Genomic DNA, 18564 nt, shown 5'->3' on the forward strand with positions numbered 1-18564 from the left:
TAGTCAACAGTATGTGAACGTCCTGGGCATTTGCAAACTGCTCAAGTTCATCCACTAGGAGCACAGAGGTGAAGATAGTCTTTGTCTTTAAGAGTTGCACAGTCCTGTGAGGAGGCAGAAAGTACTGAGCGGACACAGGCATTGCTTCAGAGGAGGCAGAGAACTGGTGTACGACAGGGGAAGCCGATGGAGGTGGCTGCTCTGGAAGAATGGGAAGTTGGGCCTTTCCTAGAGATGACATAAGGGGCCAGAGAAGAGAGCCAGGGACATTGGGGCCACTCTGCCACCTAGACTGTGTGTTCTCTCACCTTCCCAGGTATTGTGTCTCTTCCCCTGATACCAGCAGGCAGTTTGAAGACCCCACCAGTTAGTAACTGGAGCAGTTACTGAGACAGTTTGGTTCTGTGTTTGGCACCCCGCTTATTATTATCTTGTACAACAACCCCAACCAGATGCTTGAGTCCGGTACTTTATCCCAAGTTACATTAAGGAAGACGGAGTCCTCAGTGAGGTCAGTGACTCGGCATGGGGCCAGTCAAAGGCCAGTACTGCTCTGCTGTCTGCCTAAGATCAGACTTGGCCTAGTTTGATACCAGCATGTATACAAGTAAAGGTATCTTGATGAGCTGACATGCCAGTGACTAGTAATTATCCCACATTTTGTGTGTGCTAAGTAAAAATTCAGCATTTGTTAGCTCAGTTTGTACTCTTAGAGCCTTCTGGGAAATGGGCTTACATTTAAAATGTAATGGGTCATTTAATTCTTTATTTTCTTTATCCCCATCTTCACCAGTTTCTCTTTCTATGATTGGGCCTCATGGATATATTTCTGCATCAGATTGGCCTCTGATGATTGTGAGTATTTCTTATCATTTTTTCCTTTTTAAAAAATGATTTTTTTTATCCTAATTGGTAATGTTAACAATTTAAAGAGCTCGCGATGGTATCCTTTAGTAGCTAATGCTTTGGCATACACTCTATTTCTGATTCCAGAGTGACAGGAAAATAAAAGACTAGATAACTTGAATGAAGAAGTGTCCATTTTCAAATGATCACAAGCCTTAATTGACTAAATTGCTTTTCTTCCTACAGTTTTACATGGTGATGTGTATCGTTTATATTTTATATGGCGTACTCTGGCTGATGTGGTCTGCCTGTTATTGGAAAGATATATTAAGAATTCAGTTCTGGATCGCAGCTGTTATTTTCCTGGGAATGCTTGAAAAAGCAGTTTTTTATTCTGAATATCAAAACATCAGCAGCACTGGGCTATCAAGTAAGCTGTGACTCTCTTTGTAAATGCAGTACAATCCAGGGAACCCCTAGCATTTGTGAACAGAGCTGTGGGAGGCCTCCTTTGTACAGTGGTTTGGAAACAGTTGCATTAGAGATGAAGAGGACAAGAGCCACAAAGGGAACGTCAGAGTGGGGCTCTGATCTAGGCTAGTGGATGAGCTGTCCTCATTTTCTGTTCCACTGCTTTCCTTCACTTTCCTCCTGGGGAGGAGAAAACTCCCATTCCAGTGATTGACTTAAAACAGCAAAAGTTCCAGACAGGGGCACTTTAGGTGCTACTAATCCTTTTAACATATTTCTCTGTGTTTTTCCCATATTCTTTCTTCTGTCTCCTCCATAAAAGAAAAGAAGGAAAATTGGACCCCAGGGAGTAAAATCAGTAGTGCGGGGATGGATGGTGCCTACAGCCATCTAGTGTTCTCTGTATCCTCACTGTCACAGAGAACCTCACGTGGCCATTGGAGGCCCCGCACAGTTTACTTAAGGAGGGCAGGGAGTTGGACATCACAGATGTGTGCGTCAGATTTCTAGAAGGTAGCGTGCGAAAAGCCCAGAGAAGTAAAGGTACAGTTGCATCACCAAAACTTTGGAAAGGGAGGTAGCGCGAAAGGGTTGAAAGCTCTCAGGAATGTGCTTCTGAGTGATCCATTAAAATAAGCTTTGTATTGACTTTCATAGGGTGTGGTTATGTCTGCTATTTATTTTTGTAATACTCCAGAAAAAAAAGAAGAGTGAGTTGGAGTATAGATGAAATGGATTTGGCATAATGTTGATAAGTTATTGAAGCTGAGTATTGGGTACAGAGGAGTTGATTATACTGCTTTCTTTATATTGGGGAATATTTATAATGTCCCAAAATGAAAGGATGTGTATAAGAGAAGAAAGAAGGGACAAATATCCAGGGAGGCATATTAGAGATCTTATTATACCATGAAAAGTTAGTGCTGTTTGCGTGTGTGTGTTTGCTCTGAACTGAACTAGGAGGGGTGAGGCTGCCGTTCATGGTTGGCGGGGAGAGTATTCTTGAACGTTAAGTAAGGCAGTTGAGCTCCTTTGCTTTTAGTGGTTGGCATCTCTTGTCTAGGGAAGGTATGGTGTGGCCTTGTCTAGGGAAGGTACAGTGAAGAGTGGCAGCCTAAGATACATGAAGGGATGAGAGGCCACTTGCCATCCTTGACTTGAAGCTCTCTTTCTGAGATGATACAAGGCCTTGAAAGAGAAATCACAGGCTGCTGTTGGTGTCTTTGAGGAGTCCTATGAAAAGGAGAGGTGCCAGAAGACCGCAGGGCTCCTGCTGTTTCTCATTTTCCCAAGTGGGAAGGAAGCCTGTAACCCAGGCTGTCTTGCTTAACACTGATACTGGAAGGATAGACTTTGGAAAAAACGCTGCAGGGACAGGAAACAGTGATTGTTGGACCCAACACGGGGACCTTAAGGATAGGTCACGTCGCATTGACTTGCTTTGTGCTGCTACACTTAGTATAGCTGGACTTCTTTTTTTTTTTAATTTTTTTTTTTTAATTTTATTTATTTGACAGATCACAAGTAGGCAGAGAGGCAGAGAGAGGATGAAGCAGGCTCCCCACTGAGCAGAGAGCCCGATGCGGGGCTCGATCTCAGGACCCTGGGATCATGACCTGAGCCGAAGGCAGAGGCTTTAACCCACTGAGCCACCCAGGCGCCCCGAGTATAGCTGGACTTCTTCAAAGTATTTGACAACTGTGATTTCTTGTGGACAAGGTGGAGAAATGTGAGCTGAAAACTGGCTGTGCGACCATGTGTAAAGGGTTCATGCACGTAACTACCCGTCAGCATTTTGTCAGTGTAGAGCCGTGTTGTCCAGTGTGGTAGCTATAGACCACATCTGGGTGTTTGAAATTAAAATAGCAGCTCACTTCCTCAGTTGTCCTAGCTGCATTTCAGATGCTCAGAGCCACACGTGGCCGGTTATTACTTTATTGGACAGCGTGGATGTAGAACATTGCCATCATCCCAGAAACTCCTGTTGGACAGCCCTGGTCTGGAGCAATGGTTCTCATCCCCGGGTGCATGTAAGCATCACTGAAGAGCTTTAAGACAATACTAGGGCCGGAGGCTATGGTTGGCCTGGGCCTATGAACTGGTTCTGTTGAGAGGCTTCCCGTGTGATTGTAGTATGCACATCCAGGGTGGAGAACCACTGGGTTAGAAGGAGGTTTTGAATAATGTCTGCCTCACAGGTTTCAGACCTTGTTGCTGGTTTCTCCTTATGATCCACTTAATGTTCCTTGCAGACCTATGCATATGCAGAGAATACGCGCTAAAATTCCATGGACAGTGTGATGTTGGCAGAGTTGTTAATACTGGGGGTATAGACAATAATTTTAGATGGACCCTTCTCACCTGGAAGTATTTGAAGGATCAAAGAGTTTTGGTATCCTGAATGGAAAGGTGAAACTTAATAGGCAAGACCTTGATCTTGGGGTTGAAGTACAAATCACAGAAGAACCAATGGGCAACTTTTAAAGGACTTGGAAAGGGTGAAGCTGATGAAGAGTAAACTCAGCATGGGCAATTATAGGATGGTTGCATCCCACTAGCTCCTACAACCTTGGTAACAGCAGGAGGACTAGCAGTGAAGACGTGGAGGTTCCTGTTTGGCAGGTCTAGCTGTACCAGGAAGGTTGTATAATCGCTTTCCTCCAAGGGGGAAATAGTCCAGACTAAAACGCTTGTGAAGGAATTTGAAAACACACCACCCGTAACCATTTGTCATCCTAGATCTCTTCACATTCCACATGCTGTCTTGGAGGGCTCAGCTGTTGTTTTCCTCCTGAAGTTTAATCTCCTGGCCCGATGTCTCTCCTGAGCTGCAGACTTAGTAGCTGGTCACCTGCTAACTCTTCTGAATGCCTTACAGACTTCTCAGTCTCTGTATGGCAGAAAAGGAACGCACCTTTTCTGCCCTTGTCCTTGACTCACTGTAGTTCAAACCTAGACTGGCTGAGCCAGTCAATCTTGGCGCCATCCTCTTGCCACCCTCTTCCTTTCCCTCTAGTTCCACATCTGTCTGCAAAGCATTTGATATGATTCCTTGTGGATAAGTTGGAGAATTGTGAGCTGAAAACAAAAATAAGTAGGTAGATTTACTACTGGTTTCTGAATGTCTGCCTTGTTTTTTCTGTCTTCCCTGCCAGTGCTGTGCTCTCTTCATCTCTTACCTAGATTTCTGGAGTAGCCTCCTTAGCATTTTCCTTGTCTGTCACCCAGTTCCTTTCCAAGCCGTGAAGTAGAGCAGTCTTGATAAAGTGGTCAGTTTTACTCCAAGAGTCAACAGACTTCCTTTGCAAAGGCCATATAGTAAATATTTTTGACTTTATGGGCCATCAGTCTCTGTTTCAACTAGTCAGCTGCCATTGTAGCACAAAAACAGCCACAGTCAACATGTAAACAAGTGGGCATGGCTATGTCCCAATAAAACTTTATTTACAAAGTCAGATGTAGGGCCAGATTTGGCCTATGGGCTATAGTTTACCAATTCCTTTTTTACTCCCTTGTTAACTGTCACTGACTTCTCACTGCCCTTAGCATAAAATCCAGACTCCTAACACGGCCTGAAAACCCTGTGTGATTATCCCTGCCTCTCTGACCACCTTTTTTCTTGACGTCCCTCATTGCACCGTGCTGCAGACATCCTGAACTTTGAATTCTTGCAGTATGTTTTACTTTTCCTCTTTCTCCTCCGTGCCTTTTCTTGTACCTTTAATTTTGCTTTCCCCCTAATTTCCCCCAAATAGTTAATTTTTACTAGGCCTTGAAATCCTGACTTAGATATTACTTCTTCTGAAAACCCACTCGTACCTCCCTCAGGTGTGGATTAGGTTGGCTTCTTCACAGTCCTGGGAGATACTGTGTTGCCTATAGCACTCATCACGCAGAGTTGTGTTGTTATGTCTGTTTACTTGTCCTAACCAGAATATAATCTCATGAGGGCAGTGATCATGGTGTCTCTTTTCCCATTATAGTCACACAGTAGGAGCATAAGTGAATAAATGATGAAGGCAACTTGGAGAAAAGAAAGCTCTAAGAGGACCTTATGGTTTTCAAATATACATAGGACAGAAAGAGTGATATAGTTCTTCGTAGCCTCAAGGGGAACAGCAAGAACAGAGGGAAATTGAGGGAGCCAGCTTTTAGATTGATGTATGCAAGCGGTGCCCAATAGTGCTGGCAAATACAGGGTCAGTGAATTCTCCAGGAGTAACAAATTCCCCTCCAATGAGGCTTTCAAACATCAGATGGATTAGTTGACCTTTAAAGTAAATATGGCCAGTTCACCTGGGGTCCGAATATAGTTATACACAGTACATATTTAGAATTTTGGTGGCAGGCCTCTAGATGTATACAGAATGAATTCTTTTCTTTCCTCCCCACAGCCCAAGGTTTATTGATATTTGCAGAGTTGATATCTGCAGTTAAAAGGACATTGGCTCGCCTCCTCGTGATCATTGTGAGTCTGGGCTACGGCATTGTGAAGTAAGTACTGGCGTGTTGGAAAGATACCGAGCTTCCAGTCTTGTGACTCCTCCCATCTACATTATGAGTCTGTGAAACTGGACACATCACAGTATCATTCTACAAACCCTGTAGGGAAACACCTGCAAGAAGGTGTTTTTAAGGGATTTCAATGTACTGACCACTTTACACTGTCCTCAGGTAAAGATCTTGAATTTGAATTTCAGTGGCTTTTTTTTTTCTTTTAAAGATTTTATTTATTTTTTTGACAGAAAGAGAAAGATCACAAGTAAGCAGAGAGGCAGAGAGAGAGGGGGAAGCAGGCTCCCTGCTGAGCAGAGAGCCCGATGCGGGGCTCAATCCCAGGACCCTGAGATCATGACCTGAGCCGAAGGCAGAGGCTTAACCCACTGAGCCACCCAGGCGCCCCTCCAGTGGCTTTTTATAGTTAGATGAATAAGTCATCAACTTTAAGGATAGGAAAATTTTTAATGATTCTTAAAGTTCGAACCATTTTCTCTTTCCTAGACACATAGTTATGCTTTTTTTGGAGCATGGAGCTCCCTGCATGGAGCCCCACGCAGGGCTTGAACTCATGACCTCGAGATCAAGACCTGAGCTGAGATCAAGAGTCGGACGCTCAACTGACTAAGCCACCCAGTCACCCCAAATTATGCTTTTACGATTGTATTTGAGTATTGAGTATTGTAAGGGAGAGAGGACTAAACAGGTCAGCAGATTTCAGACTAAAATCTGGCCATCCAGGCAGGACCCTGCTTCTTCCAGACCCTCTTGGGCCCCATCTTTTCTCTCCCATGCCCATGAGTCACTGGGAATGACCATGGAAGAGCTTGTCCTCTTTATCCTCTTTGCCCTTTTGTTTGGACTGTTCTTCTGTAAAACTCTCAAGCTTTCAAACTGGAACACCTGCTTTATCTTCCTACTGCAGTTGCCTTTCAAGTTCCAATTTCTGCCCTCATCCCTTAATTCTCCGAGTACTTGCTTCTCTCTGTTTCTCAGCGCTTCCCCGTGTGCCAGAATTCTCTGTGATTTCGTATCCGTGTGGGTGCTCCTGTGAGTAACCCGATCTCACCTCCCCACCTCAGCTGCTCTCACCTGTCCCCTCACCTCAATTATGATTCCCACTCCACTTTCTAGACTTTATTATTATATTTAACTGTACCCTCTTTATCATTGCAAATGTTAATCCTCTTTTCAGCTGTCATCTTCTCTGTTTCCCATTTACTTTTCCTAACAGATCAGCTCACTTCATTCTTTGATCCTAGTGTGGCTTCTGGCCTGTTGATCCTGCCATCCTCCATTGATCCTATAGGGTGCTGAATGCCCACGTACACCCAAAGCTCTCTGCCTTTCTCCTTATTGGCCTCCCTCGAGCCTCAGGCTCATACCCGAGCAGCAGAATCTGCCTGACCACAGTGTGGGCTCATTTCCCTTCTTCATAACCCAGAACTCTTAAGTGTGCCCTTAGTGCCCCTGGCAGTTTCTAGATCCTCTTGCCAGTTGGCAGTCCCTTTCCCACTCTACAGAAGACTGTTTTACCCCCTTCTCTCCCCTCTAGCCTCGGACTCCCTATCCATGTCCACCTTAGCTGATCTTGGTTCTTTACTCCCCAGGGAAATGGAAGCCATCAGAAGGGAGTTCAGTGCATTCCTGCCACCAAATCTGTGCCGTCCCCCCACATCTGGACCATGTATAGCGTTTTCTTCCTCTTGAAAGGCAGTGGTTAAGTCCTGCCCCTGCCCTTGTGCTCTGGATCCTGTCACCTCTCATGTGTCCAGTGGCTGCTCCAGCAGCCGGCCGTGTTTCCTCCAGGGTCATCCGTTTCCCTGAGGGGCATGACTGCTATCGGCATGCTGGTACTTTGGTCATCTTCCGAAGCAAACCTCCATCCCCGCTGGCCCTCTCCTCTGCTTCCCCTTCGTTTCTTTTTCCTTTTCCTTTTTTTTTTTTTTTAAAGATTTTATTTATTTATTTGACAGAGAGAGATCACAAGTAGGCAGAGAAGCAGGCAGAGAGAGAGAGGGGGAAGTAGGCTCCCTGCTGAGCAGAGAGCCCGATGTGGGGCTTGATCCCAGGACCCTGGGATCATGACCTGAGCCGAAAGCAGAGGCTTTAACCCACTGAGCCACCCAGGCCCCCCCCGCCTCCGCCGCCTTCATTTCTATTCATCCCTGTGCAGCATCGTTTCTCAGATGCATTATCTGTACTTGCCACTTCAACTTCCCTCATTTTCTTCTGAATATACCCTAATGAGGTTTTTGCCTCCACTCCTCCAACGAGACTGCTCTTGTCAGTCACCTGGACCTCTGTTGCCAAACCACATGGCCTTGCTCAGCCTTTGTGCAAGGGCCCTGTGGCAGTTTGAGTCTTAGAGCCCTGGCTCCTCCTCCCCAGCTTCCCTGCTGGACTCTGTCTTCCTGAACTCCCAACACTGAAGTGCTCCAGACTCAGGCCCCAGACCTCTGTTCCAGCAGCTCACGTCCCTGGGGCACGCTCATCCAGTTTCTTGGCTCTAATGTCAGGGCACACCCAGAGTGAACCCACCCCTCCTTTCTACAGCCACTACCCTGGTTCCAAACACCATCGTCTCTCCCTACATGACTCGAGTACCCTCCTAACTGGTTTCCCTGCATCTGCCCTGGTCTCCGGTCAGTCTTTTTAGACATAGCATCCGCCGAGATGATCCTTTTTAAACATAACGAAGATCTCATTACTTTTGCACCCATCTTGCTAAATAAACCCAATTCCCTTCTTTGGTTTCTTAGATGGCTGACTTCACCTCCTGCCATTCTCCCTTTTTGAACACTGCCCTGTCCTGCTGGCTTTATTGCTGTTGCTGTTCCTTAAACACAACAGACACTTCCCCACGGTGTGATAAAGGCCTCTGCCTGTAAGTGTTTAACCCCTGGATCCTGGGATCCTGGGCATGATTTGCTTTCTCACTCTTGCCTCTGCTCACCGTCCTCTCCCAGGGAGGCTAGCGCTGTCGGGATTCGCAATGGGGTACACACCCTCCTCGGTCACTCGGACCCTCACCCCTCTTAAAGCACTGCTTGATGCATATATTAGGATTTGTTGTCTCTTTCCCCCACTTCAATGTGACTTCTGTGGAGTCGGAGCTTTGCCTGTCTTGTATCCTGCTGCTTAAGGCCCCAGTGTAGTTCCTGGCACATAGTAGGCCCTCCGTAAATATGCACTGAATGCACACACATATACTTGTGAGCTTGAGATTGATGTAGTTAGGAAGATTTTGGCCAGGAAACCTTCTTTCCATTGGGTATTTATTTATTTATTTATTTAAAAGATTTTATTTATTTATTTGACAGACAGAGATCACAAGTAGGCAGAGAGAGAGAGAGAGAGAGGAGGAGGAGGCAGGCTTCCCGCTGAGCAGAAAGCCCGATGTAGGGCTCGATCCCAGTACCCTGGGATCATGACCTGAGCCGAAGGCAGAGGCTTTAACCCACTGAGCCACCCAGGCGCCCCATCCATTGGGTATTTATTGAGATTCCTTCTCAAATGCTTTTTGGGGTCTTGGGAAATTTGTTTTTGGCCTTAATACAGTATACAGAACACAGAGTCCTCGTGTGGAATCTTATACAACCCACAGTTCTAGTTATGAACTTTAGAGCACTCATGGTTCTCGCAGGTGGAAGGTTCGAGTTAGGGGACTGTAATGAGTCAGAATTTAGGTGAACTAAATCAGATACAGAGTCTTAAATATAAGCTGTGGCTATTAGTTGAATTTTTAGTTGGATTTTGTTTTAAAGTGACTACATTAAGTATTTTTCCAAAATTAGTTTTTTCTTCGAATTACTCTGGCCAGAGGGTTTTGGAGCTGAAATGTTTGTGCTCTGATTTGCAGATTTCATGAAATTTCAGTTCTGTTTTCAAATTGCTCATCACAAAAATCACTGTCTTTGCATTTTCCCAAATCATTGATATTTTTAAAGAACCAAAAATGTTATTTTAATTTTTTCAGTGTAAAGAATGGAAGCTACAGTGTGTTAGCCCTCTTGTTTTGGGATTGAGAGAAGAAAGGGAAGAGAATACAAACGCCTAATACTCCTGTTCTTTTTCTGCCCAAGTCAGAAAATCAGTGGATTATCTAACAAAACATATCCCAGAACAGTTTTTAAGTAATGTTCATGAAAGAATTAAGTTACTGTTTCTGCCAGGGACACTTACAAGTTGGCTCTTAGCCTCCTAGGTTTCCTCAAGCCCCTCTTCCAGCCGGTGCAGTGAGTACCTGCTTATGCTAACCCTCTGGCACCTGGGCGGCCTCAGCGTGTTGCTTCGTGGGCATCAGTACAGCTTCTAGGCCTAGAGCAGGAGGCCTGTTTCTCCTAAGCCTGTTTGTGCCCTGTTCCTGGGAAATAGACTATTTTTTTTTTTAAAACTGAGGAAGCAGAGGCTGGATGCGGGGGGGCAGACTGATCTGACTAGATGATGACTTCTCTATGTTGGAAATGGGACCAGTTACTATATTCAGATGCATTTTACTTACTGGTGCTTTTTCTTTTTCTTTTTTTCCTGTTTTCTCTTTCTCATTTCAGGCCCCGTTTAGGAACAGTCATGCACCGGGTGGTCGGACTGGGGATTCTTTACTTTATCTTCGCAGCTATTGAAGGCGTGATGCGAGTTATTGGGGTAAAAACCGCGTAATTCCACTTCCATCCCTTTTTGCTATGAAATACGGTTTTACTTTCCATCTCCTGATTTGAACTTTTAAAGATAGGACATTTATGAAAAAGGTCCAATTTGAGTTTTTCTGTTCCCCCTAAGGAATATTTCCCTTTTTAAATACTTCCTGAAAGTAGTTAAAGTCCAGACAGAGCACTTCTTAAAGTCTGACTGATTATGAAGGCACCATTTGATGTCAGCTCAGGAATTGTTTCCATTTCAAAAACGCTCACGGTTATTTCTTTATAAAGAACATTTGTCTTTGTCACTATGAAGTCTGAACACATTCATTTCTTCCTTAACCCTTGGTCTGAACACGTGGAAGTGAATAGAATTAACTGTACCCTTCACACATGCAGACATTACAGCGCATCACTCTGAAGTCTCATTTGGTTATAAGTATTCTCCGGCTCTTGGGGACTCAGTGTGTGGAGATTCAGTGGACTCCCTTCTTGGAAGAACCACGAAAAGTTAGCATCCAGGGGGAAATGACTCAGGCAATGTGGGCCGCAATGCTTTACTCTCTAAGAGGAGGCAGAACATTTATATCTGGGAAAACCCCTAGATTTCTAGCTCTCCGTTTTTCTTAATAGTATGGTTGACAATTGAGTGATTAATCAGCTTATTATATTTTTCTTTATTCAAAGGACCTAGTAATTTTTACCCAAAATGTTTTTTGGATTAGATATGTAAATCAGATCACTGCACAGAATGAATGATCTTATGTTGCAGATTAAGTTTACTTCACATATTTTGATCTTGAAGCAGGCCATTTGTTCAATTTGTTAAAAGCCTCATTCTCCTTCTTTCTGTTATCTTTGATACATCTGCCTTCTATATTAAATACACCTGTACTTTCCATCTTTGACTCTTTGAAAGGTACATTTATTTTTACTTGTACAGACTAGTGAAGAGCTTCACATTTGTGTATATAATTTACAGGAACTAGTCCTTGCTAGAAAGAAAAAAGATAAATATCCCACATACAGATATACAGATATATATATATATACATATATATATATGTTGTATTTCTTTAAAATTTTACATAGCCAACATCTTCAATATAATTTTTAAATATGATTTTCTGTCAACCCATGATCAAAATGTCTCACCTATGGTTTGTTTTTACCGTTCCACGCTTCCTTTTCTTTCTTTTTTCATGTCCCTTCATGGATAGTAGGAAAGATCAGGAGCCCACTTCATTAGTGGCCCTGGCTATAGGTTTGGTGTGGAGAGGGGAGAGATTGAAATTGACCTAAGTGGGGCGGGGGACATGACACGTTTTACTTGCCATTTCATAATACAATTTTACATTGTGATTGAATAGATAGACGTTGCTGCCAAAACAAAAATTTCCATATGCTTAGACACAAATTTTCTAGGAATAAAACTTTTATGTGGCTTTTGTAAAGGGATGAGATGAACTAAATTGTTTTTCTTTTTCATATAATTTCTATGATACAATGAAATGTTTACATTCAGGTTTTTCCTCCATTTTTATCTTTCAGGGTTCTAACCATTTAGCTGTTCTTTTTGGTGACATTATTTTGGCAGTTATTGACTCCATTTTTGTATGGTTCATATCCTTTACCATGTCCTAAAGTAGTTTGCTGTACCATTAAAATCAGGTTACTTTCAGTTTGTATTTATAATAATAGAAAGAAATGTAGGTATACATTATTTTTAACCTCAGTATAGGAATTTAGTTAAAGGTGAAAAAGCAATCATTCCCCAAAAAAAGAATATCTTTTATTTTTTCTGTTAGTTCAGCAAACTTAAGTACTCACTATGTGCCCTGTGCTGAGGAGGCAGAAAAGAAAAAGGTATTGTCCCTGTGTTTAAGGAATTCACACTCTGGGAGGGAGGACAAACATATAACTCAGAGCAATATAGCAATAGTAATTGCTGTTTTAAAGAGGTGCTGTGCAAACAAGAGGAAAGAGAAAGTAATTGTAGTGCAAAAACCAGGGAAGACTTCAACAGAGGTGGTGACATTAAATTGTGACCAAGGGAACAGATTGGGTTAACTGGGAAAAGAATTGGGGGAAAGGCATCCTGGGAAGAATAGAGGGGAAGAAATAGTTGGACGCATGAAAATATGGGGGCAGTGATAGAAAGTCCCGGAGTAGCTTACCTATAAGTGGATGTATGTGGGAGAACCATGGAAGGCGGGGCCGGAAGGGAAAGGTAGAATGACGTGCTCAAGAGTCTCATGTTCTTTCTGTGGGGAGAAAGGAAAGGAAATCAAAGCTGCCCAGGTGAGCAGCATGGTGAAATCTGTGTTAGAAAGAACTCAAGAATGACATTTAAAAATGACCTGGAAGGGGCACCAGGCCGGCTCAGTTGGAAGAGTGTGCAACTCTTTTTTTTTTTAAGATTTTATTTATTTGACAGAGAGAGCGAGCGCACAGGCAAGGGGAGGAGCAGAGGGAGAAGCAGGCTCCCCATTGAGCAGGGAGCCTGATGCAGGACTTGATGCCAGGACCCTAGGATCATGACCTGAGCCAAAGGCAGATACTTAACCAACTTAGCCACCCTGGTGCCCCAAGAACATGCAACTCTGGATCTCAGGGTTGTAAGTCCATACCCCACATTGGATATAGAAGTAATTTAAAATCTTATATAAATAAAAATGTAAAAATGACCTGGAAAAGGAGATCCTAGAGTCTAGAGATAGGAAGTCTGATAAAGAGTTATTTGCAGTAGTCCAAAAAAGAGATGGTGAGGGTTAAAAATAGGGCAGAGGGAATGGAAAAAAGACTCCAGATGATAGACTTAGTAGAAATGGGTGGGAAAAGAAGGGAGAGAGCTCCAGAGAGGTCTTGCTGTCTCAGTGGGTGGCTGGGGATAGTGTTGCCATCCCCAAGGCAATGAACTTAGGGAAGGGACCATAATGGATGAAATGTGAGCCACCTAAGGCATTAGTGTTAAGCAGAGTTGGAAATCCCTGTCTGGGTTTGTAAGAGGAATTGGAATTGGTGATGAATGTTGGAGGTCATCTTCATGTGAAAGAAGGTTGCAGCCCATGGAAGTGACCCAAGAACACATAGACCAGTGAGAGAGGAGAGGACCAGGATGGTGCCCAATGGGGGTGGAAACATGCATGGAAGAAACACCTGGGTGGAGGGAGGTAGAAGAAACTAGAAATTGTCCTGGGGTGAAGCTTTGGTAAAGAGGGGTGGTCAGCAGTGGCCAGTACTACAGAGAGATGAACTGCTAGGGTATACGTGGCTTTGGTCATTCCAGAGGTCACAATGCGACAGCAAGAGAGCAGCCTCAGTGACGCTGGTGAGGCAGACGCCATGTTACTGCAGAAGTTTTAGAAGCAAAGTAACCTTGAGGACCCTCCTCGCTGCTTCAGTGACTCCAGTGGAGTCTGTTTAACTCCAAGGCAGAGCCCTCTAATTTGCATTCGAGGAAATGGGAGGAGCTCTAAAGAAACTGTGACCTGGTCAGAGCAGAATGCAGTGTTACGTGTATCCCGAAACATTATTTTTATCTCTTTCTTCTGCATTTACATCCTCTTTGAAACTCTTTTCTATAGATAGATTTTATTTTTACCAAGTTTTTTGTTTGTTTCCATTGTCTTTGATACTTGTCTTTTTGCTTTTAATATTAACTGTTCTTTTGTTTCCTTGTAATTTCTTTCCATTTTCTCATCTTTACCTCTCGTAGGAAGGCCAGAGGGCTTGAGTTTGCCTGTGTTCCTCTGCAAGGAAGCCCTTCTTTCTGCAGGCATGCTAACAAACATGGCCTTTTTGAGTCCCCTGTGGGTGATTTTTTCCAAACCCAGTGTGTCTGCTCTTTAAACTCCCTATTTGTGAATTTTTAGTATGCTTCCAAGTTAAAAACAAAAGAAAAAAGCCTTTTAATTTACCATCCCTACTCTCTAAAGCAGTGGTTCTTAGCCTTGTTTGGGTACTGGGACCAAAGATGCCTTTGAAAGTCGATTGAAAGCTGGGGAGCCTCTTTTCACAAGATTAGAAACACACACCCCACAAAAGTTTTGCCTGCAGTGGGGCATTTTAAAATGTCCACAAAATTATATCCATGGATTCCCTACTGTCTGAGGAGTATCTAGTTAAGAAATAATACCTGATTTAAAGAGTTGTTTCTGACCGAACTTGCTTAAAAATCTGTTCTACTTTTGTTCAGAGCTACTAGTTTAGAATCCATGTTTGTTGAAAAAAATTATACTTAAATACATCCTTTCCAAGAATGATACTAAGCTTACAGTAGTGTAATTTTTATATTTTCCACATGAAAACACATTTAAAGACATTGAGCTGTTAAAAAAGGTGAACTACATTGCTCAGTTCTGCCCATGACGGTGCTCTGGCCATGAGAGCTAATCCCCAGGGGCCGTGATTCCTGTTCTGCCACAGCCGCATCACTCGTTAGGGATTCTCGGCTGACCCGAGGAAAAGGGGCAGGTAGGATGAACTTACGTGCCAACAGGATGGGCAAAATCGTGGTGAAGATGAACCTAGCTGGTAGTCTCAGCATTGCCAGCTCCAGATCTTCACTTCCTCCCTTCTGTCATTGTGCATTTAGAAAGTGAGCTTAAGATAATCTGCTTAATCTGGAATTGTCTCCAAAAGTATATATGTTTGGAACCTTTAAGAAGTTAGCGAGTATGTTTTTCAGTCAACTAACTGAGCTATAGACCTGGCATTTTTAAAAATCTGTATTATGTTTTTTCTTGGTGATTTACTGGTAGGTTTTTCAAAGATTTGTTCTTAACCATCCACAAGGTAGTTCACTGGGAAAAAACAGTAATGCAGCTTGGCAGGAACTTCCAAAGACAAGCAGTTCTAAAGGCCCAATTCCATCGAGATTTGAATGAGGGTAATTTATCACCTTTATGGACAGTGTTCACTTTGGACCATTCCAACACATAATGTGCCAAATTGGAATGGGGAGATAAGAGAAACAAGGAAAAAATTTAGTTTGCTTAATGATCAATATTTTTAATAAAGCAGTTTGAAATAAGAGTCATAAAGAAATCTAGAAATTAAAATTATCTTGGTTAGTGTTTCATGGTGAGATGAAGAAACTTTGTCCATTTCAGCTGGCACCTGATTTTCCTATGTTTGCTTTTAGATGGCTATTTGACAGAGAGTAGATTTTTTTAAATTATTACAAATGGCAAGCAAAAGAAGCAGGTCTATATACAGAACTGAGCGCTTGTGTGACGACTCTGCTTTGCTCGATGAACCTAACATAGCTATCCTGTAACAGTCCGGTTCTGAAGTAAAACTAGAAATAACCTGAAAAAATCAAAGCCATTGCTTTTCTCATGAAGCCCCCTTCCTCTTTTTTTCCTGCTTGTTTTAATTTTGTGCTGTTTTGCTGCAGGCAAGTGACTCTGATCTTGTGCTTCTGGCCAGTCTCCCTCTCTCTCTCTCCTTGACTCTGGCTTGTGCTGGTGGATATCCTTTTCCTACTGCAACAGCATGTTCCTGTTGCTTCTCGCTTCAGGATAACCAGGCCTGTTTGTTTTTGTCACCACTTTCCTTTAAGGGGAGAAATGATTTAAGCTTTACTTAAATTTAACGGTGTCCTGGTAAAGGGAGGTTTAGGCAGTTTTGAATTTGCTTCTGATCTTTTTATTCCTCGGCTTCTCAGGAATGCTTTTGAATTATTCAGTGTGACCATATTTTTAACATAGAAAATTCATTTCAGTCAAGAATTTTGAAAAAAAGTATTTCTCTTGATAATGTTCAGTGAATACAGCATATTTACATTTCTGTAAATTCTGACAGTAGCCTTAATTGGTTGTATTGTGTTATTTTAGAAATTGATCTTCTTTTGTAACTCACTGGTCATTTAGAAAGACTAAATAGCAGTTTTGTGAGTACTACCATGAAGTTTCTGATTCATGGAAGTATTTGAAATTTAAAATAGGCATAAATACAAAGTTTGCTGCTTCTGTTCTTTTGCTCCACTCTGTTGTTTTTGGTGTACGGTTCAGGAACAAAGCTGGTGGTGTGCTCCAGAAGAAGCAACTCCCATTTACAAAGAGAGCCCTGGCTTGAATCCCGGCTTCATTGCCAAGGAATCAGTGGAGAAGCCTCTTTTTGATTCTTCATACTTGACAGTGTTGAGCTTTACCTGACCCCTGTGCTCCTGGAAAACAGCCCTGGTTAAGAAAACCCCCACCCTTTCGTGTTCCAGGAAAAGGCTTACTCCAAAGAACTTAGAGGAGACCTAAGTCCAATAGGACTTACATGAGACTCCCAGATGCCCCGTTGTTACCAGTGACAAGGCCAGACCTGTTTCCCCACTGACCAATCTGGCCAAACTAAGCAGTCTCCCTCCCTGCACCAGACTAAGCAGTCTCCCTCCCTGGGTCCCTGAGCCTTTGTCCACCACAGCCCTACTTAGTGGCCCCTCTTGAGAATCTGCACACCTCAGGGAAAGTGACTCCCTGAGCAGCTGGCCAGTCATGCCACCCACTTCCCCACACCTGCTTACCAGTCTTGTTTACCCTCCCTACAAAAACAAAGCCCTGTCTGGCCTGACCTGTGGAACTCTTACAGATCTTAAGAGTTGGAAAATCCTCCCCATGGCAGCAAACCTCCTCTGCCTGTTGCAGTAATCTCTTTCCTGACCCAAGTCCAGATTTGTTTTATTTAACATACTTCATTTTTCAATTTATACAGTGGAATTGATAGATGACCTCCCTTCTTACTTATGGTCATTCAGAGGATAAAAAGAGAGTAGACTGGAAAGAACAAAATAAGAAACAGAGACAAAGGCACAAGCCTAAGGGCATGTCATAATGTGATCTGTAAGAGTCATTGGCCTAAGGGGGAAGAGGGCTCGTTGTTTAGTGTATATACTGCTCTATCCTGTATTTTGGGAGCTGGGCATTGAAGGAGAACATCATAGGGCTTCTTGCCTTTTGTATTCCCCAGAATTTAGTTAGTTCAGACATTAGTAAAATGTAAAGCAAGATTTGTGATAAAATCAGTATTGTGGTCATACAATATTGGTTAAAGTAATATTTTTTGGGTTTTTACAGGAACTATATTTACCAGTACTAATTTTAGAAATGTAGTAGGAGATTCTTATTTTGTTTTTAAACTGTTTATTACTATTTAAAATGTCTTTCCTTAACGTTTTGCACATATTTATAAGTTTGGCACAAACTATGAAGACTCTAAGACTAAGAAAGAACACAGTGAAATTTTCTTTATACAGGCACTTTACAAATACTCTGATCTTTGCCGTACTGGGTAAGCTATTTAATTTTCTTATTATAATAATTATTTCAGTATTACATGTTCCTTCAAAGGTGACTTCTTTGGTGTGTTTCAGCTTCTATAGTGTTTATGGTGTGGACGACCAAGACATTTAGAATTGCAAAATGTCAATCAGTAAGTATAATCTTCCTATTTAAATAGTTTTCATTTTTAATTATACTATTTTGGGAAGTTCTTTATGACGCTCTAGTATATAATTTGTGTTAGGGTTTTACTTATCTGATTAGTTATAGGGCTGAAGTAGGCATTCATGTTAATTTGATAAAGAGCTCTTCTTAGTTTTTGTTAAAAAAACATGTACTGATTTGGAAGATGGACTGGTTAGAAAGATTTCATTCATGTTTGTCGTTGTACACTATTTGAATGGGAAATCTGTCTGTGTTTATCAAAAAATTAACATTTTATGTTTGAACTGTCCTTATAGGATTGGATGGAACGCTGGGTTGATGATGCGTTTTGGAGCTTCCTTTTTTCACTTATCCTTATTGTAATAATGTTTTTGTGGAGACCGTCAGCAAACAATCAGAGGTACCTAACATAGGAAAATGGAAGTTTGGCAAGCATTTGTTGATCACTGCTCCTGTGTTCAAATAAAAACCCATTTATAGAAACTGAGAAAGTAGTCCTCTCTTTTAAAGGAGTACGCAGTCAAGTAGGGAGATGGACATAATGCAACACAGTGAAATAAGATTTGTATGAACTAGGAAGTCCGGGGGAAGACCGAAGAGGGATGAGGAAGCCTCCTTGAAAGGCAGCATCTTCCTCAAGGAAAGAAGCAGAGCCATGAAAAGCTGAGCTG

At 42.6% G+C, this 18564-nt stretch overlaps 1 protein-coding gene across 1 annotated transcript in view; it reads left to right on the top strand.

Moving 5' to 3' along the window:
• LOC111158423 (transmembrane protein 87B) overlaps nt 1-18564 on the top strand; it is a 49505-nt gene that overhangs the window by 17792 nt on the left and 13149 nt on the right. Inside the window, exons 7-14 of the mRNA XM_022520425.1 lie at nt 794-855; nt 1093-1276; nt 5712-5811; nt 10368-10461; nt 12006-12077; nt 17630-17738; nt 17821-17879; nt 18190-18293. Coding sequence (XP_022376133.1) covers nt 794-855; nt 1093-1276; nt 5712-5811; nt 10368-10461; nt 12006-12077; nt 17630-17738; nt 17821-17879; nt 18190-18293 — 784 coding nt within the window. The remainder of the gene's footprint in view (nt 1-793; nt 856-1092; nt 1277-5711; nt 5812-10367; nt 10462-12005; nt 12078-17629; nt 17739-17820; nt 17880-18189; nt 18294-18564) is intronic.

Source organism: Enhydra lutris, unplaced genomic scaffold, assembly GCF_002288905.1.
Source record: "Enhydra lutris kenyoni isolate GAN:26980312 unplaced genomic scaffold, ASM228890v2 scaffoldscaffold59, whole genome shotgun sequence".
Taxonomy (NCBI): domain Eukaryota; kingdom Metazoa; phylum Chordata; class Mammalia; order Carnivora; family Mustelidae; genus Enhydra; species Enhydra lutris.